Raw genomic sequence first — 24,845 nt, 5'->3', positions numbered from 1 at the left:
GAGGAAGGGAACTGTTTCTCTTGCTTTCTGAGCCACCGTTTGACCACGAGTTTCTTCATGGAGGTCATGACCAAGTTTCAGTTCCTTCAGTGTCAGTGTCTTGTGTCACTGGCTAAATTTGAGGTGCATCTTGACTTCTTGTTGTTCTTGATGAGCACATGCAGTGTTGTGCTTTCTTGTGCTCTTTCTGATGTCTCTTCAAGTGACTGGACAAGTGATTCGCTGTGATGCCATCATTGATTTAATTCATGGCATTCAAGTTGTGTCCACAACAAGAGAGCTCTACCTTGAGGATTCACCACTGGAGCTCAAAATTCATGCTTTGGATTCAGAAGGTAAGAGATCTGCTTGTAGGAAATTAAATATATATTAAAACTTCTAGCTGTCTGATAGATGCACTAGCTCTATTTCTCACATTGTTGATTGTTTGAAGCCAAGTGGAGAATTTTAAGGAGTTTCTCTGGATAATACATTGTGAAATTGTCCTTTTTTCTTTTTATTCTTTTGAACTGAGGTAGTCTAAAGAATTTTGCAAAAGGATGTTTTTGTGAACAGTCAGGTATCTGACAGGAGGTTCAGAGGTGATGTTTGAGAACAATCACCTATCGCTCAATCTGTTTAATTACTACACAAACAGTTACTTTTGGGACACACCATTTAGGCTCGTAAGAGTCAGTGCATTTGTGAATGCATTGTTATTTAATAGGAGCAGAAAACTTCTGCTTTTTGTAGTCTGTAGCATCAGAAAAAGAGCCATGGTCTGTTAAGAATTGCATGCTTTTGACAATCAAGTTTTGTGCACACATAGGACTCCAAGCAAGGGATTTTTAGGACAACTACTGAAGGGAAATAATGTGTCAAGCTGCTATAAAAGGTGGAATTAATTGTTTTGGTTACTGTGACCATCCCACCTGTGTTTGTAAACTATGAATGCCCGGTGAAATATGGTGATACGTTAATAATGAAAAGTAAATTTGTTTTTATCCTATGTGTAGTGCTGGATTTGTGGCTTGGTGTTGTGCAAACTCGAGGGTGCTTCATGGTTCTTCTTGTAGGGATAAAATAGAGAAATTTCCCAGGGAAATAAGTCATGGTTTATGTTCCAGGAAGACTCTATGCTTATCCTCTGTTTTTGTTTTAATCTGGTTGTTTGATTTGTAGGAAACACTTTCAGCACTCTGGCAGGGTTGGTGTTTGACTGGACAGTGGTGAAGGACCCAGAGGCCGATGGCTTCTCAGACTCCCACAACGCTCTGCGGTAAAGTAATTTCCTTTGGTCTCAAAGGTTTGTTCAGTCTGATGTGTAAAAAATACTTCCCAACATCTAGGCAGTTTATTGAACTGATGCCTAAAATTATAATGTTAAGGGTCAGTTGTTTCAGGTTGAGTTTTTTAACTTAACAGCCTGGGCACTTTGTTCTCTGTTCAGTTTACCTGATAGTGTTGGTGAGCAGCTCTGGTAGCTCTGATGCAATGGTTAGAAATAAACAGATGCGGTTGTTGATCTTGCTGGAACATCTCATGCAAAAGGAAGATTTATCAGTAAGATTGTTATCTCAGGATTTCAGCAGAGTTTTATTTTTAGCTTTTTAAGGAATAAAAATCCCCTTCCATTTCAGAAAGGAGCTCTCCAAATGTTAAGAGTTTCAGGTGTCAGTGGACACTTAGTTCTGGTGTTGAAATAGGATTCCTTGGGGGAAACCAGTTCTCCTACAGAGCACAATGGTTAACAGCCAATTTCCATCCTCAGTCTCCAAATACACTGCAGATGGAGTGGGGGGGAGCCAGCAAGACTTTGCCCCTGGGCAAACACAAACTGATTTTGCAGCCTTAGAGAAGCAGCATTGGCTGGGGAAAGCCTGCTAAGCCCATAATACACCTGAAGCTGCAAGTGAGAGCCAGAATGAATTGCTTAGTGGGACTGGATATCCCAAGTCCTGGTACATATGGAGCTTTTTCTTTCAGTATAAGAATTTGCTGATGCGATTTTAACCAAATTAATATTGATACATGCTCTACTGTTAGCATAATTATGATAGCATTAAAATGTTCTACAGGTGGTGGAGCTTTGCAAAATAAATCATAAATTGTCATGAAAATGTTAATATCCATAGCTGTTCTCCATATGGCTCTACTGGTTTTACTCTGAAAATGCACATGAAGCCAAGCAGATCATGTGCATACAGAAGGTGACACCTTGTAAAACATGCTCCTTTTTCCAAAATTTCCTCTCATTTGCCCATTCATGGCAAATTCCTTCCCTCTCTTCTGTCCCTTTTCACTGAAATTTCTAACAGTTACTACAAGTTTTCTGCTTGTAGATGATTTTCATATTCATTTATTAAATACATCCTGGCTTCTTGAGGGAGGTCAGAGTTATGTTCTGGGTTTGCTTTTATAAACATGAGCTTTGGGTCTTGCACATCAATTCTTCTACAACATAGAGAGTTTTTGCAGTCTCACCTACTGAACAAACTGGAGGGGTCATTGTAGACAACATATGCAGTCTTCTGATAGCTCACAAGCAAGCTTCAGACAAACTTATCTGTCACAGAAATTAGCTGCAGATACCTCAAAGAATGAGTAAAATTTGGATATCTGGTCCCAGGCAAACATCTTAAATTGGCTTAAAATTGACTGTGAGTAGATGCTGGTGGTGTTTCTCTGTGGGTTTACAAAGGTTGTTTAACAATTTTCTGTTCACTTTGTTATTCACCTTTCAGTATACTCAAGTTCTTAGAATCCACTTACATCCCACCTTCCTATATATTGGAAATGGAAAAAGTTGCCAAGCAAGGAGATACCATTCTGGTGTCTGGAATGAAAACAGGGAGTTCTAAATTAAAGGCAAGACTTCAGGAAAGCATCTATAAGGTAAGATTTCTGAATGTCAGGAGGGAAGATGGATTTCTGAATGTCTGAATGAGCATCTGTCTCAAGTTTTTCTGTATTCTCCAAAATGATCTTCATAGAGACATGATTTTTTTCTTGATTCTTGCACTGTGTGCACAGAGCAGATCTCTGTACCAGTCACTGTCCTGTGCATTGTCCTGTTGTGACAAAAGTCGAGATAAAACTAAAGAGCCAATTGCAGCAAATAATGTTTTTCACTTCCAGATTCTAAGTTCCTGCTGCATGGTCTGCTTCAAACAAATGAGCTGCTTTTAATGTGGTTACTTTTCTTTCCCCCTCCATCAACAGGATGTGCAGCCTGCAGAAGTCAGATTGCTTATTTTGGAAAATATCCTTTTAAATCCAGCATATGACATTTATCTTCTGGTAGGAACATCAATTCAGTACAGGGTGCAGAAACTGAGGCAAGGGAAGATCACAGGTTTGTTCTGTTCTCATATATTTTTATTTTTTAATGCTTTGTGTGAATTTTTAACTGCTGAGAAATTTTTAATTGTGTTTAAACTTCTTTGTTAATGTTTAATACTGTTTTCCTAAGGCACACAGTGATACAGCTGCTTAGTTCTTTCAGTCAAAAAAAAATTGTGACTGTTAAGAATATACTCTTGCAGATTTTTCAAGGATGTAGAGACAAGGTTAACTTAAAATAGGAACTAACACTGTCATTTTAGATGTTGACAGTCACTAAGGAACTGACTGACTTTCTTACTTAAATCAAATTTAGATTAGTAACTTTTCTAACAGGAAATATTTTATTGGCAAATGGATTTGCTCCACAAAGTGAAGCCTTTGTAAATGTGGGTTAGCTGGCTTTATGCCCATTTCAAAATACAGTGCCTTGAGTTTTCTCTCCTCTCTCCTTTTTTCCCTTGTCTTTTTTTTTTCTTTTGAAGCTGAAAATCAGTTAAATGTTAGGTCTAAATAGTGAGATGATATTAGCTGAGAATTGCAGTTTCACAGATATTAAATTTGCCAAGAAGCTCATTTTTTGTGTGTGTGTTGATGTGATGACAGAAGTGCTATTTTTACAAGACACTGAAAATATTGATTTAGTATGTGCATTAGGCATCAATAAAAAATAATCATCAATAATTAGCAGCAGCTAAACACTGCCACACCTACTTTTATTGTTTCCTATGTTTTGTTTCACCTCCAGAAATAGCAATGCCATCAGAGCAGTACGAGCTGCAGCTCCAGAACAACATCCTCCATCCCAAGGGAGATCCCTCCTGGCCAGTTGCCAAGCTGGACCAGGCAACATCCACTGTGACTGCGTTGCAGCAGGGCCAAACCAACATCATCCTGGTGCACAAGAGTATCCTTCCTTGGGAATGCTTCTCCAGCCACCACTCTGTGGCAGGACACAAGCTTTCCATCCTTGGCAACACAGGAAGATCAAGTTATCCTCATTTGTATCGAGAGTCTGGAAATCAGGAGCCATGGAAAGCAGCACTGCTGTGAATTCAGTCTCAGCAGAGCTGTCTGATGCCTTGGAATGTTTTAACAAATTAGGTTGGCAAAAGATCACTTAAATCGTGTCTGTTCCCCTCAGTCACTGTAGAAATGTCTGGGGCTTTATTTAATTTTTATATTTCAATCATTATATTCTCTAGTGAGATCTCTCCAAAGAGCTCACTGCCTTGCAGTGGAGCAGGGATAATGTTTATTTTTAGTGTACACTCAGCTGTACAATAGCCAGAGAGGCACGAGGAGTCCCAGGAGGATGCTGGTCCTGTGCAGAGGCTGTGTGTTCCTTGACTGAGCCTCAGGTATCCGCATGCAGGGCGTGTCCAGGCTGCCCAACAGCACTGTCTACGTGGTGCCTCCTGCATATTTGGGTTGGTATTGCTGCACTCTTCCTGATTGCTTAATGCAGTTTCTGGCCTTGTTGCTGATTTTCTTGCTGTAGCTCCACGCTTCCGTTCAGTGTTAGTTTTCACAGAAAAGTAATTTTATTCATAAAAGTAGCTCAATGTGAAATAGGTTTTATGTACTTTCTTTTATCTCTGTAGTCAGCAGTTTAAAATAATGAATGTTCATCTGCAGTGTGTGGGCACCAGAAGCAAAATGCTTTTCTCCATTAGATAAAGAGGCTGTTGGTTTGTGCTGTTCAATATTTCCTCTTTTGCAGGATTTACAGTTCATCCAGGTGACAGATGGGTCCTGGAAACAGGCAGACTTTATGAAATTACTGTTGACGTGTATGATAAATCAAGCAATAAGGTGTATTTATCTGATGTAAGTTGAAATGTTTAGATACTTTTCAGTGACTGTCTCCTAAATCCCAACTTGCTTTGAAATTATTTGAGTGGTTTCTTATTTGCATCAAGACAGGACAGTGCAAAGCTTGTTGTTCCTTGCCTTTTCTATTTTTCAATTTGTTTTGTTGTTGTTACTTTTTAAGAATAAAGCACTCTGGGTGATTAATGTGAAATTATTGGAGTCTTAAGTGATACAGAAAAAAAATGGAAGTTGGACAAAGTCTTTCAGGTTGGATGGGGCTTGGAGCAACCTTAAATCATCCAGTGCCACCCCTGCCATGGCAGGGACACCTCCCACTGTCCCAGGCTGCTCCAAGCCCTGTCCAGCCTGGCCTTGGGCACTGCCAGGGATCCAGGGGCAGCCACAGCTGCTCTGGGCACCTGTGCCAGGGCCTGCCCACCCTCATAGGGAAGAGCTACTTCCTAAATTCTATATACCAGGTAGCAAGTATACACAGTTCTTAAAAAACTGCAAAAGTAATGAAATTTAAATAGTTCAGTTGAGACAAGAAAAAAATTATTAAATTGTTGCTTTTCAGAGTATTGAAACTAGGAGAATATTATTTTATTTGCCACAATTGCTTTTTTGGATACAGATCTGAGTTTGAGTTAGAGCTCAGCAGTGTACTGTTGAGGCAATAAATGAATGTGTTCTTTTGTGTTGAAGAAGGAAAAAATTAGAAGAATACTGTAAAATATGAATTATTTAGTGGTATAAATATGGGTACTTTCATGTTAAATTACGTGTTGCTGATAGTTTAAGAAAAAACTTTCTGTAGAGTTAATGTTATGTCTAAAGGTAAAATCTTATTGAAAGACTGAAACTTCCCTAGGGAGAGTTCTGATCAGTTCCAGCAGCATGTCTTGAACTGTGTTATTAAACAGTGGTTTGCTCACTGACCTGTTGTGTGTTCAGGGTTTTCTGTCCTCCGTTGATGTCAGTTACCTGTGGCAATTTCTGTTTCATGTTTTGGTTTTAGAATATCCGAATTACTACAGAGCTGTCCAAAGAACACTTTGAGGTGCTGCAGTCCTCCCTGAATGGGTCCTATCATTATGTGATGGCTGTGAAGGCAGGGCAGACCACGATTGATGCTGCACTGACATCAGTAGTTGATCAGGTGTGTCTTTGTGAAAACTCTGCTTCACTGGTAGGCCTAAAAATAATTGAGCTGTGCAGTAGTGACTTCCTAGCAAAAGGAAACCTAAGAATTACATGGGGCTGAGCTGTCTTTGTTTGAACAGATTAAGAACCAAATTCTAAAATCCTTTCTTCATGGAAACTGTCAATTGAGTCAACAGAGGATTTGCTTAAATTAAAGACTGTGGGATTTTGCTCCCGAGCATGTGGCAAACTCCTGTTAAGGCAGTGGTGCACAGCACTGATTTCTTTTCTCGTGGCAGATCCTTGTGCTGGGCAAGGGGCCTCTCACAGGCTGAGGGAATTTTACACTTTATTGTGGTAGGATCATCACTCATACCCTGGCCCTGTTCTGCAGTCAGTTACATTGGGGAAGTTTGCTATCAATTGGTAAGTGACCTTAAACTCTGGAATGACAATCTGCCAAATGTATCAGCCTGCACATTTCTCCAAATTAATATTCATTAACTTTCTGCTGGTTGGGCAGGCTGCTGAATGTATGGCTAACTAGGGCACGTGGTGTGGAAGTGACTTGCTTTTGCTTGAAAATTCAACACTTCAACCCATTTGCTGTGAAATCATTTTAGTGATTCCTTGAGCAGGATTTAGTAGCTCCTTCAGTGTGATAAGCCACGGTCATTTTCTGTGTCAGAGATGTTCTCTTCAGTGGAAAGGCATCCCCTGAGAGCTGTTTTTGCCTCAGAGCTGCAGTAACAGTGTGTTGTGCCAGAGGGTTGTGGCACTGCAGTGACAGCAGAGCTGTGAAGGCCAGTGTTTGGGGGGCTGAGCAATGGCACTTTCAGGCTGAATTTTGTACACAGTGGGATGAGCAAAGAGGAAATACTGAGCCTCCAGATTGGCTCTCTCCAAATGAGGTCTCAAAATAGGAGCTGTGAAAGAGTGTATTTCTTCTTGCCTTTTAAATTAATGTGGGCACCTGGATCTTTATAGCAATAGTACTCATTTAATGCAGTGGCACACCTTGCTGCCAGGAGCTGTTTGCTCACTAGGAACTCCTGTTCATAAGTGGTCCTAAATAGTTTTCCTTCCTCTCTGAGGTGTTTTCAAGGACTTGTCTGTACCTAAGGACTAAACATTAACTCTGGGAAGCTCTGTGGTGCCATTTATAACACTGTGCTTTTGCACTTTGCAGGATGGAGGTGTTCATACCTTACCAGTTCCAGTGCAAAACCAGCAGGATGTGGAGATCTATGTTCCAATATCTCTTGTCCCCAGCATTCTGATGTTTCCTTGGCAGCCAAAAGCAGGAGTCTACCAGTACACCATCCAGGTATGCCAAAGAAGCACCCAGCTACAGGGAGTGTGTCTCAGGCAGGCACACTGGGGCATGACACCACTGAGCCAGGGTCGACTTTGGATACTTTAGGCATGGTGGCATCCAAAATGTAACTTGGAGGAACTTCATGGGACATTGGTTACAGGAATTTATTGTAAGTACAGGGCTACCGATGAAAGAAGGAATGATGAGGAGGACTCTATCTTACTAGAAAGTTAATTTATTACTTTACTGTATTATATTATATTAAAGAATACTATGCTATACTAAAGAATACAGAAAAGATACTTATTGAATGTTAAAAAGATAATAATGAAAACTTGTGACTCTTTCTAGAGTCCTGACACAGCTTGGCCCTGATTGGCCAATGAGTTAAAACAACTCACACTGGAGTTTAATCAAGCAATCACCTGGAGTAAGCAATCTCTAAGCACATTCTACATGAACACAGGAAGAAACAAATAAAATAAGGATTGTTTTTCTTTTCTCTGAAGCCTCTTGCTGCCTTTCAGTTTTTCAAGAAAGAACCTCCAAGCAAAAGAATCATGTTTAAAAAATGTGAATACCCTAGGAATTAATATTCAGTTCAGAAAAAGCACCAAGAAACCAACAAACATAAAAAACTCCACTGACTTCCACATCTTGTCTTCCCTTTCTCTCTCCCTCATGCATGCACCACACACATATGCCTGGAATGGTTTGGAATTCCAGGAGCATCCTATATCCAAAGATCCACAGCAATCATTAGAGGCTGCCCTTTGTTGGCAAGGATGGGAAATATGAATGGGAGTGTGAAGTGACTGCAAAAAGGGCATGGCAAGATTAATTAGCAGCACTCTGCCAGCTTTGGACATCAGTATTCCTCACTGGCCACATACCTCGTGCTCCTAATACAAAGTTCCAGGGAGGCAAAGGCCACAGCTCATGTACAGAAGGGATGATTTCCATGTTTACTAGGTGTGTCTGTGCTCCCAAGCTGTCAGTTATTCCTTATGCTTCATGAAACAAATGGTTTTTGTTGCAGTATCCAGTATCTCCAGTCTAAGTAGGGAAAAGAAAGTTGTGCTTTCTCAGCCCAGCCTCTTATCCCAAGCCAGTGATACCCAGACCCTGCACTCAGGTGTTGAATGCACAACTCCTTCCTCTCCCTTTTAGCATAAGGTGGTGCTCAGTTTTGGATCTGTGTTAAGTAAACCATATCCAAATAGGCAGCAGAACACTTGGTGCCAGGCTCTTCTCCCAGGTAACAAGGGACAAGATGAGAGGAAACAGCCTCATGTTTAGATTGGATGTTAGACAAAATTTTTCACAGGAAAAGCTGTCTAACACTGACACAGGCTGCCCAGGGCTGTGGTGGAGTCACCATCCTTGGAAGGGCTCAAAAATCGTGGGCTGTGGCACCTGAGGATGTGGTTCAGTGGTGGATTTGATAATCTCAGAGGTCTTTTCCAGCCTTACTGATGCAGTGACTCCATGGAGAGAATCAGTCTCACAGGACTAAACTGCATTCTCCAGTGGAAATCTAAAGCCAGCTCCACTGAGTTAAGCCCTGCATTTCTACTTGTGTGTTCTGTGGGATTAGTTTGCTTTACTTCATGCTATTCCTGACCACACCAGCAGAGTGTGGTAAAAATGCTTAGTACTAAATCTGCATTTTCAGTACTTCATAATTCCACTGGAGTTTTCCCAGTAAGGGAAAGGTAATGTGGTTTTGTTTCCTACCTCTCTCACAGTTCTATTCTCACCTTATCTTGCATATATAATGAAGTGTTTCACTAGAGAACATTCCTTCATGGTACTGCAATAATTGTGTCACTGTTCTTACTTTACTCTGATCTTTTTCTGTAAAAACATAGAAACTTTTTTCTCCCAAGATTGAAATTTTGCTGAAACTGCGACCTTTCTTCTGGTCTCTCCATCCCACAACACCACTGGTCAACAACATTCACAAGCTCAGCTGTTCCTGCCTCTCCATCAGAGTTTGCCTCCCACTCCATAGCTTCAGTCAGGCTATTTCAAATGGGTGAATAAAGTTTTTCTGAAAATAAATGGAAAGGGATTTTTGATTCTAGCCAAATTCTGTTTATAGCTGAAGTAACTCCCTCCAGATGGTATCAGAATGCCTGGCAGGCTTTCCTTTGGCAGCTGTCTGCTTTGTTGGGGGTTGCTTTGTTCATATTTGTGCTAATGAGGTGGTTTCTGTTGCCTTCCTTCGGTGCACGCACGAGAGGTGCAGTGCCAGCTGTGTGAGGCTGAGCACATGGAGGTTCCTGGGGAGGGCATTGCTCTCAGTAGCACTGTGGAGCTCCTGCCAGGCTCTGGGTAATGATGAGGCTGCAGGGGAAGCAGCTTTACCCTTCCTCTCCTCAGTGCAGACTGACTGCCAGAGAGAGAAAATGTAGTGAGGTGTCTGGGGTTTATGGCAGGGACCCTCATGAAGCTTCATACAGTTATTAAGAATTGGGTATTTCTGTTTTATGTTTTCTGCTCATCTCCCTGTTTCAACTAAAATACCTTTACAAATATGCTGAGCTCTTGGATTCTTTGAGCTTTTCTCACCACATCCCATGCATCTCCTGTAACCCACCACTACCTATTTATTAATTTGTCTGTGTCCTTCTGTAATCAGGTTGTGCACGTGCTCAGAGGAAGGAAGAGGGGAAATTACCCTCCTCTTAATTTTCTTTTTGTTCTCTTTCCCTGGTAAAAATTACTAGCTAAGTTCCTGCATAATTGAGATTTGTTTGTTTTCCACACTGTCCCTCTAGACGAGATTTATCACCTTGTTAAATTTTAATTATGAAATAGGTTAAAGGAAGTTAAAGAAATTAAAACAATATACATTAAAAAATAGCTCCAGTGTTCACCTGTGTTTTACTCTGATGGAACTTTTGACATTTGTTTTGGCATGTGAAAAGCTGAAATGAAAAGGAATGAAGGGTACAAATCTTACGTATCTCTTGCTTATTAAGTTCTGAGATGTTTTTTTTTTATTTGTATGTCCTGTTCTCAGTGCATTCCTGGTTTTCATGCAAAATATCCAAAGCTGTGGAATCTGAGAGCCAGGTACTTGATTAAATGTTTGAAAGATTTTCCCCTCTGTATTTCAGGCTCAGGGTGGAAGTGGCAACTTCAGCTGGTCCTCTTCTAACCCTGCAGTAGGCACAGTGACAGTCAAAGGAGTGATGACCACGGGGAGTGAGCCTGGGCTCAGCATTATTCAGGCACTTGACGTGCGGAATCCACTGCATTATGGAGAAATGAAGGTAAGAGATTCATTGTTCAGTGACTGGTTTTGAATATGGCTTTTGGGAACAGCAAAGGCACTGAGAATGCCATAGGCATTCCCCTTCTACTTCCTGCCCTGTGGCAGGTTGAGGGGTTAATTTCAGTTTGTGCTTCAGGGAATCCAGCACTGTCCAGTGCATTAACTTTACTGCCATTTTTGCCTCTTCCTTATTTCCTTGGCAAGTCTTTTTCCCTGTTGGAAGTTTTAAGTGCAAGAAGGAAATGGTAATTGACTCCAGGCCTGGCCATCTAAGCAGACAAGCCAGACTAAAAATTCATTCTGTAGGGTGATAGGTGGGTGTTCTCCCTTGATACCAAAGGGTGACAGTTGTTATCAGGATGTGCAAGGAAATTTCTGTCTCGAGAAGTAATTGAAGTGAGCACAGTGCTGCAGACTGACTGCAGATACCTGAGCTGACCAAGAGAAAACAATATTTTACAAAAATTAGGAGAAAATGGCAATGAAAAATATAGCTCCCAAGAGGAATATTGTGGTGTTTCTGCAGACCATCCCCTGTTCTTAGGTCATGATGGTCAGTGAGTGGTGTGGAGTGAGGAGAATGCAGGAACAGTACATATGGTGGCCTCAAAGAGAAGGGTGTGACATTAATTAAAATCTGTTCAGAACTTAGCTTACACACTTGCTCTGAAATAATTCTCTGAACAACCCAGGATGCTGCTTTTTACCAGTGCAGCAGTTACCAGCTGGACACACAGGAATGATTTTTTTTCAGCTAAAACTTCTTATCCTCAAACATAAGTCAAAGCCTGAAGATAGAAAGAAACCTTCTGTCCATGTGAGCTTTCAGAGCAGTGTATTGCACAATCTGAATAGGTTATTTTTGAATGCCTTTTTTCCTGTGTTAGGAGCTGCTTGCTTTGTGGAACAGCTCTTCAGAGTTCTGTTTACTGACCTCAGTGAACAAGTTTTTAGTAGTAGTAGTTTTAGGAGTAGTTAATCCACACAGATTACAGCTTTAACTCTGTCCCATATGGTTTGGTATCCTGAAGCCAGTTGCAGAAGATTAAGTAGTTAAAGATACTGCAAATAAAAGCTTTGATCACAGTGATTGCTGTGAAATCTGTGGATTCTTTAATGGATGCTAAACCTCTCCCAGCTGGTGATGGAACCTCCTGGAGATAGCACACAGCTTAGTCCACACTACAAAGTCTGTAAAGCAGAAGAGTTTCAGGAGCAGCAGTAGAGGGGAGGCTCCCCAGGCTGCTGTGGGAGCAGAGCACTGACCCAGCCCTGTCCTTGCAGGTGTACGTGAGCGAGCCCAGCGCCATGGAGTTCACTCCCTGCCCCGTGGAGGCACACGTGGGGCAGGTGCTGGAGCTGCCCCTGAGGATCAGTGGCCGGACCAGCGTGGACAGGGGGGAGCTGCTCCCCCTGAGCGACTGCTCACAGCTGGAGCTGCTGGTGGAGCTGGAGAACCCCAGCGTGTTCAGCCCACTGGAAGGTGCTTTAACTCCCTCCCTGGGATGGAAGCTAAACTGGTGTCAGGTCACACCTCTCCCAAGTCACCAAGTCACACTTCTCCCTTTGTTCACTGATTCATAGCTCTGTACAGTATCCCCACAGAAGTGCCAAACCTCAGAGGGGAGGGGGTCCAAGTAGTTTTATTTTGAAGATGTGTTTGCTTTTTTATGCTTTTTTATGCAGAATGGTTTGAGTTGGAGAGGGCTTAAAAAGCTCATCCAGTCCCACCCCCTGCAATGGGCAAGGACACCTTTCACCTGTCCCAGGCTGCTCCAAGCCCTGTCCAGCCTGGCCTTGGGCACTTCCAGGGATCCAGGGGCAGCCACAGTTTCTCTGGGCACCCTGTGCCAGAGCCCTACCACCCTTTCAGCCGAGAATTCTTTCCCAGTATCCCATCTAGACCTTCTATATTTCAGCTTGATGCCATTCTCCCTTGTCCTGTCCCTACGTGTCCTTGTAAAAAGTTCTCTCCATCTTTCTAGTAGGCTTCCTTCAAACAGCCATGTTGAATTTGATGAACATGCCTGGGCATTTCTTTCCAAATAAGCTCTTGTATATTTTTAATTTATCTGACAGGAAGACTTAAGCCAACTGCTGATTTTTGCAGTGGAGTGAGGGTGAAGGCTGAATTTCAGGGGTACACCAGGCTGGTGGTTGTGTACACCCACGGGCACGTGCGCCTCAGTGCCAGCATCACCATCGCCGCCTATCTCCCACTGAGAGTGAGTCTGCTTCCTCTGCTCCTGGAGAGATCCAGGGTCCAGCACGGGAACACCTTTGCATGGCAGGGAACTGGTTGTGTAAGGAATAGGTTTGAAAAACTGAGGTGGGTGGGTTTACATTCCACCACTGGCTGGTTCAGTGAAGAAAATATGAAAGAAGCTGAGTCTGGGGTCAATAGATGGAAATACAGAAGAGGCTGCTTTGTTACCTCATCTGCAGAGGCCTAGCACTGACTGCAGGCTGAAGTCTGAGTATTGCACCATAGCTTTCCCTCAATATGGAAAAAATGTTAGTGCAAATCCTTCAGATTTGTGGTTATAATGATGTAATATGATGTTGTGAAACACAAACTGGAAATGGTTTTTGTGTACTAAATGTCAGATTAATTGCTGTGGTGGTGAGCAGCCCAGGCTGTCCCAGGGATACACATCAGTGCAGAATTTGTTAGATAGGTTTGAAGTAAAACTTGTGTAGGAGAATAGCTACATACACAGAATTGTTCTGGAGAGAGCACTGTCAAGTGAAAGTACAATTTGACATAATTTCATTCATTTTAAATACTTATTTAAAAGTGTAGCAGAATACTATCTCTCTGTGCTCAGAAGAATATATTAAGGGTCTCCCTTTTGCTGTAATTCTCCACGAGAGAGATGTGATTAGAATGCAGCTAAAACTTGTCTTTGGATCCGTGGCTTCCTTTGAATCTAATCCAGCTGGACAGAATCCTTGTGGATTTTGGTGCAGCTCTGTTTTTCACTAAGTGTGCTGACAAACCACTGCATGGGAGAAATCACAGCCTTATCCAAGTACAGCTGTTCCATTCAGAAGGAGGTTTATTTTGCAGAGCCCAACCAAACGGTGTAAATAGATGATTGATTTTTAATTAATTAATTAATTGATTACAGGCTATCGATCCACCATCTGTCACTTTAGTGACTCTGGGTTCCTCTAAGGATATGTTGTTTGAAGGAGGACCGAGGCCGTGGGTCCAAGAGCCTTCCAAGTTCTTCAGGAATGTTGCTGCTGAGGATGCAGAAAGCATTGCCCTGTCTTTACTTGAACCTCCCACACCTCGAAACAACAACCAGCACTGGCTTAGGGTGCTGTGCAGGAGCCTGGGAGAGCAGGTGAGTGCCAGAAGGGCTCGCTGTTGCCCTCCATCAGGCACTGAGAACTGGCTCCAGACAGCTTTATGGTGCCATATGTCTGTTAGGTAGCTAGATGCTTTTATAATGAACCAGTAAAGAACTTGGGTAAGTACACTGTTTATGCATTATGATGCAGATTTTAGAGCAAGCATTTCACAACATTATGTTAAAAAGTGGTTTATGATGGGTTTATTGCAGTATAAACCCAAGTTGTGGAAGCCTTATGTTGTAGGATGCATTAAACATCCTGATGAATGCAGGTTCAGTTTGCATGAGCAGGATCAGAGCAGAAGGTTACTGAGCAGGCTGACTCCTCTGTCTGACATGCTCCTCTTAACTGTGTTACCTCCCAGTGTAATTCTGCTTATTCTAGCAAATGGCAGCCACAGAATTGACTGCTGTGCTCTCTGTGCAGCCTTGGTGAGCGTGGCCATGCTCATTGTCCAACTGGTGTCCAACTCACCAACATACAGAAGTGATTTCTCCTGCTGTACTCACCCTCCTCAGCCCATGAAGCTTTTAGCTTCAATGTAATGTTTTCCTCCTGCAATTCTGCAAGGCCTAAGCATTTTGGTTGGGCTGCCAGGTTCATTGATTTCCTCAGTGGACACTTAGCCAAGTGGAGCTGTTTCTGTAAGTGCAGATTCACAAGGAACAGGCCTTGGTGTTGGTGTGCAGGTCTGTGCAAGGCTGGTTGTCCCCAGCATGTCACACCTGTGTGACTCTGCCAGTGCCTGGGGGGATGGGGCAAGTGCCCAGAGCTGCCTCAGCCTTCTCTGGTTTTGCATCCACTTTCACTTTGCTGAAGGCTAAGAAAGGAGTGGAAAATAAAAGATGAGGTGTTTTTAAACACACTGAAGTGACTATAAATGTTGCCTTTGGGCTGTTCTGTTCTCACTCTGCAAGAGCACCTGCTGTTTCCTTTTTCAGTTACAAGAGATTTGTTGTTTGAATCAAATTTGATAGTAATGAACACGAATACCTAGGAAGAGTTCCCAGGAACAGTATTTTCATAAAGACCTGTTCTTGAAATATGCTGCCCCTTTTACATCTTCCTTTGTCTTAATAGTGCTGTAAATCCCCAAGAATTTTATTTTTGCTTTTCATTCTGGTATCACAGTGTAACTGAGACCTGCAGAAATACAGCATGCCCGAACTCAACTCTTTCCTCATTTGCTATTTTCAGGTTATTACCTTAACAGTTGGGAACAGGCCCACAGTCACCAACCCTTTCCCAGTGGTTGACCCTGCTGTGGTGAAGTTTGTCTGTGCTGTCCCTTCCCGGCTGACTTTGATTCCTGTTTATGGCAGCCCTCAGCTGGATCTCTCCTGCCCTTTGCTCCAGCAGAACAAGCAAGTGGTAAGCCTGGGAAGTGGCAGGAGAAGGAGGTGATCTTACAGCTGAAAAAATCAGTGTTTGGAGCTCCATGTGTGAAATAAAGCATCTGAGCTGCTGCAAGAGGAGCAGTAACTGGAGCTGTGGCCACACTGATGCCCTTGGGAGCTCCTGCACAGGGCAGGCTGGGGGGGTCCTGCAGTAAATGGACAATGGATATGTGTAGATTATCAGGCATAAAGAACTTTGCTGTTCTGTTTTTCTTCCTAACTGGTGTTGTCACATGTTGGCTGCTGAGTAAACCACGTTTTGTCATGTTAATATTCCCAGGCAAATGTAAAAGTCATCCTCGTTCCCTAAAACGAATAATTTTAAAGAGCTTCTATGTAATAACAAGGGGAGAAGGAGACTTTTGTGTATTGTTAGCCACCTCAGAGCTCACCTGCTTTTCTGGCTCCATTATGTGTCAGCCTACCTTGGTGCACTGCTGTTGCTAATGCATTTCACCAGAGCAACACCAGAATTTTGAGCTTTAACAAACAGCAGTGTTTGTCGTAATTTGTTTGAAGTCTAAAAACAATTTTGTTGAGCTGTGGTTCAATTTTGTTGTTGTTTTGGGGTTTTTGTTTGTTTGTTTTAAGGTAATTCATTGGCTAAAAAAACCCCAAACCCATGCTCCAGTAAAACCCCCTTAGAGTTCAGAGATTCACAGAATGCTCTGAGTTGGAAGGGACCCACAAGGGTCATGGAGTCCAACTCTCAATGGCCCATAGAGGACTTGAACCCACCTGGGGTTAGCAGCACCCTGCTCTGACCAGCTGAGATAATCTCAGGGCTGTTGGAGCACAGCTTAATGCCTTGCACTGATGGCTCCTTTTAATGAACATTCCTCATGTATTGATGTTGTAACAAACCTCATGGAACTCAGCATACGTTTCCTTTAATGATTAAAGAATCGTGTTGTATCTGTTCAGTTCAAAATATTCCTTCTTTTTCAGGTCCCTGTTTCCAATTACCGTAATCCAATACTGGATTTGGCTGCCTATGACCAGCAAGGCAGGAAATTTGATAACTTCAGCTCTCTTAGTGTTGTGTGGGAATCCACAAATAAGGCCATTGCTCGTATTGAGCTGGAGCTGCCAATGGAGCTGACTCTGAAGGAAGAGGACAATGGTCAGAAGAAAATGCATGGTATGAGTGGGTTGAAGTGAGCATTTCATTGTTTGAAGGTTAGGATTAAATCTGTTTGGCAATGTCTCATCTTGATTAAAGAAGTTACTGTAATCTGCAGTCATACTTCAGCTTAACATCAATGTGCATTTTTAGTGTGTGCTCTTAAAGAGAGGAAAAAAAGGAGCCAAGTCCAATGCCTAGAACCTGTCTTGAGAGAGAAAGTTCTTGTCTGATGACAACGATCCTAGAGGAACTGAGTGTATTTTTCATCTTTGTTGCATTCTAGGCTTGCAAACTGTGGTAGTTGACCGTGAGTTTGGAACTGCTGCCATCTCTGCCACTGCCACTGGGTTCCAGCAGCCCCACCTGAAGGCAGCCAGAGCCAAAACGCCGGTAACAGCCCCTGGGGGGTTTGCCATTTCCCTGTGGTCAATGCCCAGTGTTCTGGTGGCTTTATTTCCTCCACACACAGCCCTGTACAAATGAGGCAGCTCCCTGGTGGAGTCTGGTTCATTCTGCAGAGGTTTGATACTGGTTCATGGTTTTCCTGCTTTCCTCTGCACTAGGTGCTGCTATCCACATCAAATCTGTCCAAGTCCTTGGGAATTTTTTAACCATGTGAGCAAGGGCATTAGTGAGAAGTGCTTCAGTTGGTTTTGTTTCAGTTTAGGGTTTTTTAATGAATTGGTGAATCTTTGCTGCTTGTCCTTCACTAAAGCAGCCATGTGCTTTGTGCAGCTGTCACTGGGGAAAGCAAATGGATTTTTGCCCCTGCAAAGCTGGGTGGGAAAGTTCTGCATGAGCAAAGCAAAAGCTGACTGATTCCTCATATGGACCATATGTTAGTCTGGGCTCTGACTAATGCTCTTTTTTTCTTTTTCCTGAGAGACTCCTCTGTTGTACAATGCCAGCCATAAGCCCAAGCTCTCATTTTACAAGTCATTAGCCACTCCCTGAAATACTTTGTGTGTAGGTACTCAACCTAGGGAAGAAAAACAGCAAAAGATAGTGATGATGAACAGAGAGGGCAGGTGTAAACAGATGGCAATTTTCTGGTAATATCATTTTTGTAAGCTGAATATAAGGGCAGGTTTCAGCTTGTGGAATAACCTGACATGTGCAATAATTTCTCTTAAAATATTCTGCTTCCTAACTGGAATTTTTATTTAATCTTGTTAAACAAGATTTAAGTGGGTTTGAACTATATGCAGTACCTTGAAAACAGGCTTGAGGCAAAAAGTAAAATATGCAATGAGAGGTTACAGGGTTTAACTCAAAGCAGGTAGCAGATGGGCACCAGTAATGTGTAATACCCTGTGAGCCAGGTTCTTCTCAGCATGGCCCAGGTGTGGCATCTGCTTAGTAAATTCTTTGAGAGGTGATCTTTTTTGCCACTTGGTTCTTGACTTTTCTGTGAGGTTTCCACTCTTCTCCTGTTGGGAAGCATGGTGTAGATGCATTTCCCCTGAAGAATTTGACTACAGCTCAGTGAGAATTACTGCAGAGACACAGTTACTGTGCTGCTGAAGTTATTTGAGATATTTAGTTGTGTTTCTTTTTTTCCTCTTAAAAATTGAGCTGTAATATGGATACTTGATGTTCTACAATCATTTTGTAGTTCACTGTGCTCTGCCTTGTTAAACCAATATTACATATTCTTTCTTACTTTTAGAAATAATTAGTAAAGTGAATGCTCTAAACTTTGCCTTGAATTCAGAGAACACTGGAGTTCTCTTAAGTTCTATTCTCTGTGTTTAAATTTGGGAGGACTCTGGTAGCTGTCAGTGCCAGTCCTGCTGCACTTTGGGGTCTCATGAGTTGTTTTATTTAAGTGAGGTGACCTGGCTGTGTTTTTCAAGTCCATCAGCAATGGGCTGCTCTGTTCTGCTTTCAAACCTGCCCATTCTCCTTTCTTGCAGCCAAAACCAAAAATCTAGTAGATGGGATATTAAGATGTCTTGACTGTTGTTCCATGTTTAAGTGGAACACCCTATTATGTCATTAGGGAAAGATGACATCCTTTCTACATCAAGGAAATAATTCTACTAATGAGGTGAAATGGGTACAGAGTAGTGACTTCCTCTAGAAACCTTTTTCCTTTTCTGAGCTAATGTTGTTATGAGTGAGTGATTAAACCTACATTTGGTCCAGTGTTCATGTACTTACATTTAAGGAGGAATTTCTCTTGGTGGCCTGCTAAGAAGAATCATGAAACGATGAGTTTAGAGCTAGAAAACTTTGTGTGTTTGCCTTATCATTCTGTATGAGCTTAGGCCATGGCTCAGAGTTAAAATCCTGTCTGTGCTTGTCAGACATGCCTTACTGATCCTGCAGTCCTGGGCCCTCGTCCTCTGCTTTGGCCAGGGGTGCAGATCAGACCAGCCCTGAGGATGCCCTTCCCTGTGCAGGATCACTGACTGAGCCCTCTGGATCTTGTGGGCATCTCATCCCTCAGCCTGTGCTCTGAGCTTTGGCTGCCTGCTTTAAACCTCCTGCCTGCACACACTGGACTCTGGCAGGGCTGTGCCTCTGCTGTAACTGCTGCCATTGTTCTTGCAGCACGAAGCTGTGCTCCCAGGGCCTGCCACCATTGAACTGATGCTCGTGGAAGATGTGAAGGTGAGCCCCACTGGGCTCTCCATCTACAACCACCCTGACGTCCAGGTGAGGAGTTCTCTGCTGCTTTCCACCTGCAGGGAGGAAGACATCACACATTACAGAAGGTGTGGGAGGAGACAGCTTTACTAGAAAGATACAATCTTAATTCTGGATGCTTTTCTGGTTTTGCAGGCAGAACTTCACATCCAACAAGGTTCTGGGTATTTTTTCATTAATACCAGTGTGCCAAATATTGTAAGAGTGACCCATGAGGAGACTCAAGGCATTGCTTTGGTGAGTGCAGTGTTTTGGGGTTTTACACCTTTTTGGCAACCAGGTTATTGTTCTGCAGCTTCAGCACTCCTGGGCATTTTGCAGCAGGTGTGGATAGAGAGGCAGCAGCTGCATTTTGGATATGTTTGCCTGTCACAGTTGGGCAGGGGGATCTTTGCACTGGCACTTTCTTCAGGTATAGTCTCAGGTACAGGAAATTGTTTCATTACAGCTGTGATGCACTTGTGTTCTCTGTATAAGATAAAAGCCAGTTCCAAGTACTTCACCCATTACAACTTTGCAGTAAAATGTTCCTGATTTCTCAAACACACCACGGAGAATAACATGACAGAATTATTCAGAAGCTACACATGAATTGGTTTCCAAAGTAATACTGGAGTATTTGCTGTGGGCCAGTTCTTCTGAAAGTTTCAAATTCTTTAATCCTGTAGTGCTCTTTCAGGGTATTTTTTAATCACAGTATTCCATCCTGATTTTGTGAATGAATATCTATTCAAGAGTTTATTCTCATCTCCATGTGAAGTTTCTAATGCACTTTTCCACTAGAAGATGCCACTGAAGTGCAGGTGTGCTTGACTTCATCAAGCCCAGGATATGAAATGCATTCTGCAGTGAACACCAGTAAAGCTGTGTGTTTGCATTGCTGCTTTCATTAGGCAAGAACTTGAAACAAAGCAAGTTGCTCTAAAGAGTGGTTTTTATAAATGTATAATTTACAGATTTGCCTTTTAAGAAGTAATGCTGATAAAGTTAGTGAAATAATGGTAACTAAGGTGTAAATGAGAATATCAGAAGAATTTGTGAAACATTTTGATTGTCTCTAACTGTTATAAGAGTGAGGTGGGAATATTTTTTCCAACTAGGCACAGAGGTGAGAAAAAATCAGAAGATATGAGGAGTTTTTTGTACATAGTACATTGTTCAAACTCTTAATAGTTTTTTAGTCAGGTCTCCCTGATGAGTTTAACTGATGTACATGAGATAGGTTCAGTGCTCTTGTCTGGAATCCAGGAGTGGAGGAGTGACAGCAAGATAGGCTTTGTGAAGTGTACAAAGATATTTAACTGCCTGTCAGATTAAAGGAGACAAAAGTCCACTTTAAACACATTTTTAAAAAAATGCAGCCCCACACAGGTTTGGCAGGTTTGTTAGCCCTGTGTGCTGTGCTTGGGTTAAATCCCAGTACCAGCCCTGGTTTTCCATGGAGGCAGCAGAATGGCCTGGGAAATCAGCAGGCTCTGTCAGGCTGCTGCCATGGCAGGTACCAGTGCAGCCAAGTTGGCAGAGGATGAGTTGGCAGTAAACTCTTCTGAGAAACTAAATTCAAGTGATCTGGAGCAGTGATTGCCAGACTTTTCGGTGGGGCTGCCAAGGAGGAATTCTGTTCCTCTCCCTCTGGTTTTGACACAACAGCTTCTCTGGGCATGGGTGGGTGGTAGCAGGGGAGGAGTGAAGAGTGGTCACCAGTGCAATATCCCTGGATACTGGGAGCCACTGGACACCTAATGGGAGAGGAGAGCAGCAGAGGTGGCTGAGACAGGAAGCATTTTAAAAGTTGCAGTAGCCCTGCTTGCCCTTTTCCCTGTTTGCTTTCTCTGGTCTCCCAGCCCAGCTGAGCTCCATTCCAGCTCCACATCCCCTGCCCTGCTGCCCAGCCCCTGTGTCAGCCATCCTCTCTGGGAACTGCTGCTGTTCTGGAAGCTGACCTTTATTAAAACTTCACATCCCTTTTTATTTTGAAGCAGGAACAGGAGTAGTGCCCTCACAGAACAAAATGTCAGCTTTCCCCACTGCTCTGCTGCTGACTCCTGTGGTGCTGCTGGGCAGTGCTGAGAGTTCACTGAACTCCTTTGCACTGGGGGGGTCTGGCCATCTCCCCTTGTTCAGAGCACACAACAGGACACCCAACCTCACTGCTGTCCCTGGCCAAAGGGAGGAGAACAGCTGGGATTGTTCTGAGGTGTGTGACAAGGTCAGGGAGTTGCAGGAGAACTGCAGAGCTGATGTGAGCAAGGTGTGGGTGCATGGCCTTGGGAGAGGGGACTTTAGGATGGGTGCTTAGTTCTGAGGGTTTGTGTTTGTGACCAGAGGTCTCTTTCTTCATTGTTTTACTCTTTTTATCTCCTAAGAAGTGTAACATTCTCTTTCTTTAAAACTAATGGAATAATGTTTTATTAAAGAAACATCTCATCTGTCAGTTGTCCTCTTACTTACCAGGATCTACCACCAGGTTTGGGCTGCTCAGATAAAAAGCAGTGACAGTAGAGTACAGGAAGCAATGCCAATGCTTTACAGGCCGTAATTGTCCTCGATTTTTTTTTCCCATATCACTTTGGTTTTCACTCTACTAAGAAAAGTTTTGTTGTTCTAAATGATTCGTGTGTTTTTTCTCCTGATGGCAGGAGAGTAACAGGATGCCAGACTGTTCCAGATAAAGAGCTGTTAATTCACTTGGTGACTGGGGGCTGTTTGCACTAGCTCAGTACCATGATACTTTTTACATCCGTTTTACAGCTTGATTTTTATTTTGGTGGAAGAATTCTCTGTGTCTAAGCTTGGAGATTTCTGCATTCAGCTGCTTCTGCCCTGAAAGTGAGACAAATTTTATCCTCTGAACAACAGAAAAGAAGTGCTATAATGCAGTTTTCTTTTGGCATTGCAGGTGCAGCCTCTGCTCCCGGGATCAGTGACTGTAATGATTCATGACCTGTGTCTGGCTTTCCCTGCCCCAGCTGAAGCTGAAATTCATGTATCTGATATCCAGGAATTGTACGTGCGAGTTGTTGACAAGGTCAGTGCCTTGGCAACAGCATTAGGAGCTGATCCAGCCTGCCCTGACTCCCTGGGCTGGTCCTGAACACAGAGATCAGACATGGACAAGATGCTAGCACAGAGAAACAACTACAACCTCCCTGTGTCTCTGTTCCTCCATCCCAAATTTATCCCTTTAGGTTATAAGTGTCTCACAGTATCAGGTACCTGTTCATGTTCTTTGTGGCAGCAATCTCAACTTTTGCATTTACACAGCAATATTATTCCATAATTTATATGGACATGCTCATTTACATTTCCTCCTGTTTAAAGTGCATGTGAGCAATTCTTTTAGGAGTAGGTTTTGCCCCAAGGTCATTTTCCATATGTCAGGTTTTAAAACTGAACAGGAAAAAGTCCAGCTCATTGCTCTTGCCAGTTTGGGTGTGCCTTAAAGAAAAGAAGTGTTGATATTTCTGGATGTTTTAATTATGCCCTTGCCAGCTGAAGGACCTGAGTTCATTCATTTCATCTGACACTAACTCTAGCTGGCAGGGATTAGTCTTTAAAATTAGTGCTAGTCTAACCTTGGGGCTCTATCTCCACTACCCTACTATGTGTGTAATACAAAATAAAATGAAACTGTTTATGCTAATAAATAAGAGTGGTTTGAATGCAGAATGACTGGATGTGTCTGTTTCAGGTGGAGATTGGAAAAACAGTTAAGGCTTATGTCAGAGTTCTGGATGATTCAAAGAAACCTTTTCCAGCAAAATACTTCCCAGTCATGGATCTCAGTCTCAGAGCAGCATCTCAGCTTGTCTCACTTGTGTAAGTTAATGGATTTTTTAAATTAATCTGCAAATAAGAATTGGCAAAAAATGAATAAAGGTATTAGGTTAAAGACACAGTAATACCCAATGACTGAGATTCTATTTATGTTGTATTTGTGAAGTCTTAATTGCCTGGGAAAAGGTTAAAGATTATTATTTTTGGGGGAAGTTGCCTGAACTAACAGCCTGAATGTTGCTGGCTGATGATAGAGACTGCATTCCTCCAGTGTGATGACTGATGAAGCTTTGTGCATCTTGGAAGCAGTGACTTGGCAAATTGTGTCAGGTGAAGGGAAGAGTGCTGTGTCACAGGCACATCTGATGTTATCAAACTCACTGTTTCTGTTACTTGTTTCATTTTCATTTCAGGTATTTAATGTTACAATAAAGCACAGGTTGCAAATGTGTAGAAATGGGATAATTTCCTTAACTTTGCTTCAGACAGAGTCACTTAGCCTTGTGGTAGAACTGCTGGGCACTAAATGAGTCCTTTGCTTTGCTATTTGTAATTTACTCAGTAATTTATTATGTCTTTACTGGATTTCTTTGCAGCCCCCTGAGGGAGGCTCTGGATGAGCACACTGCTGCTTTCCTGGTGCGTGGGATGACCATTGGGCAGACGAGCCTGATGGCAGCTGTGGCTGACAGAAGAGGCCAGAGAATCAACTCTGCTCCACAGCAGATTGAAGTAAATCATTTCAGATAAGATACATGCATAAAGAAAGTCTGTGCTACAATGGAAGAGGAATGCATAAATTGTGGTTACAGTATGGTAATCAATTTGCCATAAAATCCATTCTGTCTGGAAGCTGACCTAATGCCAGTCAGATTTCAGTGTTGTTTAACTGCAGATGATGAGTTAAATTTCTGCATGCTCAATTTACCTTGATTAAGCAACTAAAGACTCAGTTGTACACTTGTACACTTGTACTGTTTTGTGGCATAATTTATCTGACTGAAGGATCCTGAACACAGGTATTCATTCATCTTTCTGTTTTTAGGTCTTTGCCCCATTTAGACTACTGCCAAGGAAAGTGACCCTAATTATTGGGGCTATGATTCAGGTGAGGCATCTTCTTACATATTTTCTTTACTTTGTAATTTCTGTTGTAAAACAAATCTTCATACCTGGTTATGAAGATTCATTTTCTGTTGTAAAATGACAGGATTGGTGGAGAGGGACTTTGGGAAGGGCCTGGAGTGACAAGACACAGGGAGTAGCTTCAACCCCTATGCAGGGCAGGGTCACATGGGATATTGGGAAGCCATTGATGTCTGTGAGGGTGGGCAGGCCCTGGCACAGGTGCCCAGAGCAGCTGTGGCTGCCCCTGGATCCCTGGCAGTGCCCAAGGCCAGGCTGGACAGGGCTGGGAGCAGCCTGGGACAGTGGGAGGTGTCCCTGCCCATGGAACAAGATGAATTTTGAGGTCCCTCCCAACCCAACCCATTGTGTTTCTGTGATGAATGCTCCACTGAACAAGAACAGTGTCATTCTTGAGCCAGCTTCTGTTTTGCTCTATTGCTGGATCAAAGGATTTGTATTTGCTTTTGTCAATTGAGTGTCAGCTTTTCTGGTGTTAAATACCAGCACAGCATGAGTAAATCT

At 42.7% G+C, this 24,845-nt stretch overlaps 1 protein-coding gene across 1 annotated transcript in view; it reads left to right on the top strand.

The window, feature by feature from the left end:
* NUP210 (nucleoporin 210) overlaps positions 1-24,845 on the top strand; it is a 49,544-nt gene that overhangs the window by 8,877 nt on the left and 15,822 nt on the right. Inside the window, exons 3-24 of the mRNA XM_066557860.1 lie at positions 204-335; positions 1,162-1,258; positions 2,724-2,874; positions 3,202-3,334; positions 4,070-4,228; positions 4,683-4,751; positions 5,045-5,151; positions 6,155-6,295; positions 7,469-7,606; positions 10,723-10,878; positions 12,165-12,363; positions 12,960-13,105; positions 14,012-14,233; positions 15,441-15,614; positions 16,589-16,781; positions 17,050-17,156; positions 19,323-19,427; positions 19,554-19,655; positions 22,318-22,446; positions 23,110-23,237; positions 23,792-23,927; positions 24,241-24,303. Of these exons, the coding sequence (XP_066413957.1) occupies positions 204-335; positions 1,162-1,258; positions 2,724-2,874; positions 3,202-3,334; positions 4,070-4,228; positions 4,683-4,751; positions 5,045-5,151; positions 6,155-6,295; positions 7,469-7,606; positions 10,723-10,878; positions 12,165-12,363; positions 12,960-13,105; positions 14,012-14,233; positions 15,441-15,614; positions 16,589-16,781; positions 17,050-17,156; positions 19,323-19,427; positions 19,554-19,655; positions 22,318-22,446; positions 23,110-23,237; positions 23,792-23,927; positions 24,241-24,303 (2,987 nt within the window). The remainder of the gene's footprint in view (positions 1-203; positions 336-1,161; positions 1,259-2,723; positions 2,875-3,201; positions 3,335-4,069; positions 4,229-4,682; positions 4,752-5,044; positions 5,152-6,154; positions 6,296-7,468; positions 7,607-10,722; positions 10,879-12,164; positions 12,364-12,959; positions 13,106-14,011; positions 14,234-15,440; positions 15,615-16,588; positions 16,782-17,049; positions 17,157-19,322; positions 19,428-19,553; positions 19,656-22,317; positions 22,447-23,109; positions 23,238-23,791; positions 23,928-24,240; positions 24,304-24,845) is intronic.

This window comes from Molothrus aeneus, chromosome 12 (genome assembly GCF_037042795.1).
Source record: "Molothrus aeneus isolate 106 chromosome 12, BPBGC_Maene_1.0, whole genome shotgun sequence".
NCBI lineage: Eukaryota > Metazoa > Chordata > Aves > Passeriformes > Icteridae > Molothrus > Molothrus aeneus.
The sequence above is the reverse complement of the archived record's forward strand: the minus strand, read 5'-3'. Positions and strand labels throughout refer to the sequence as shown.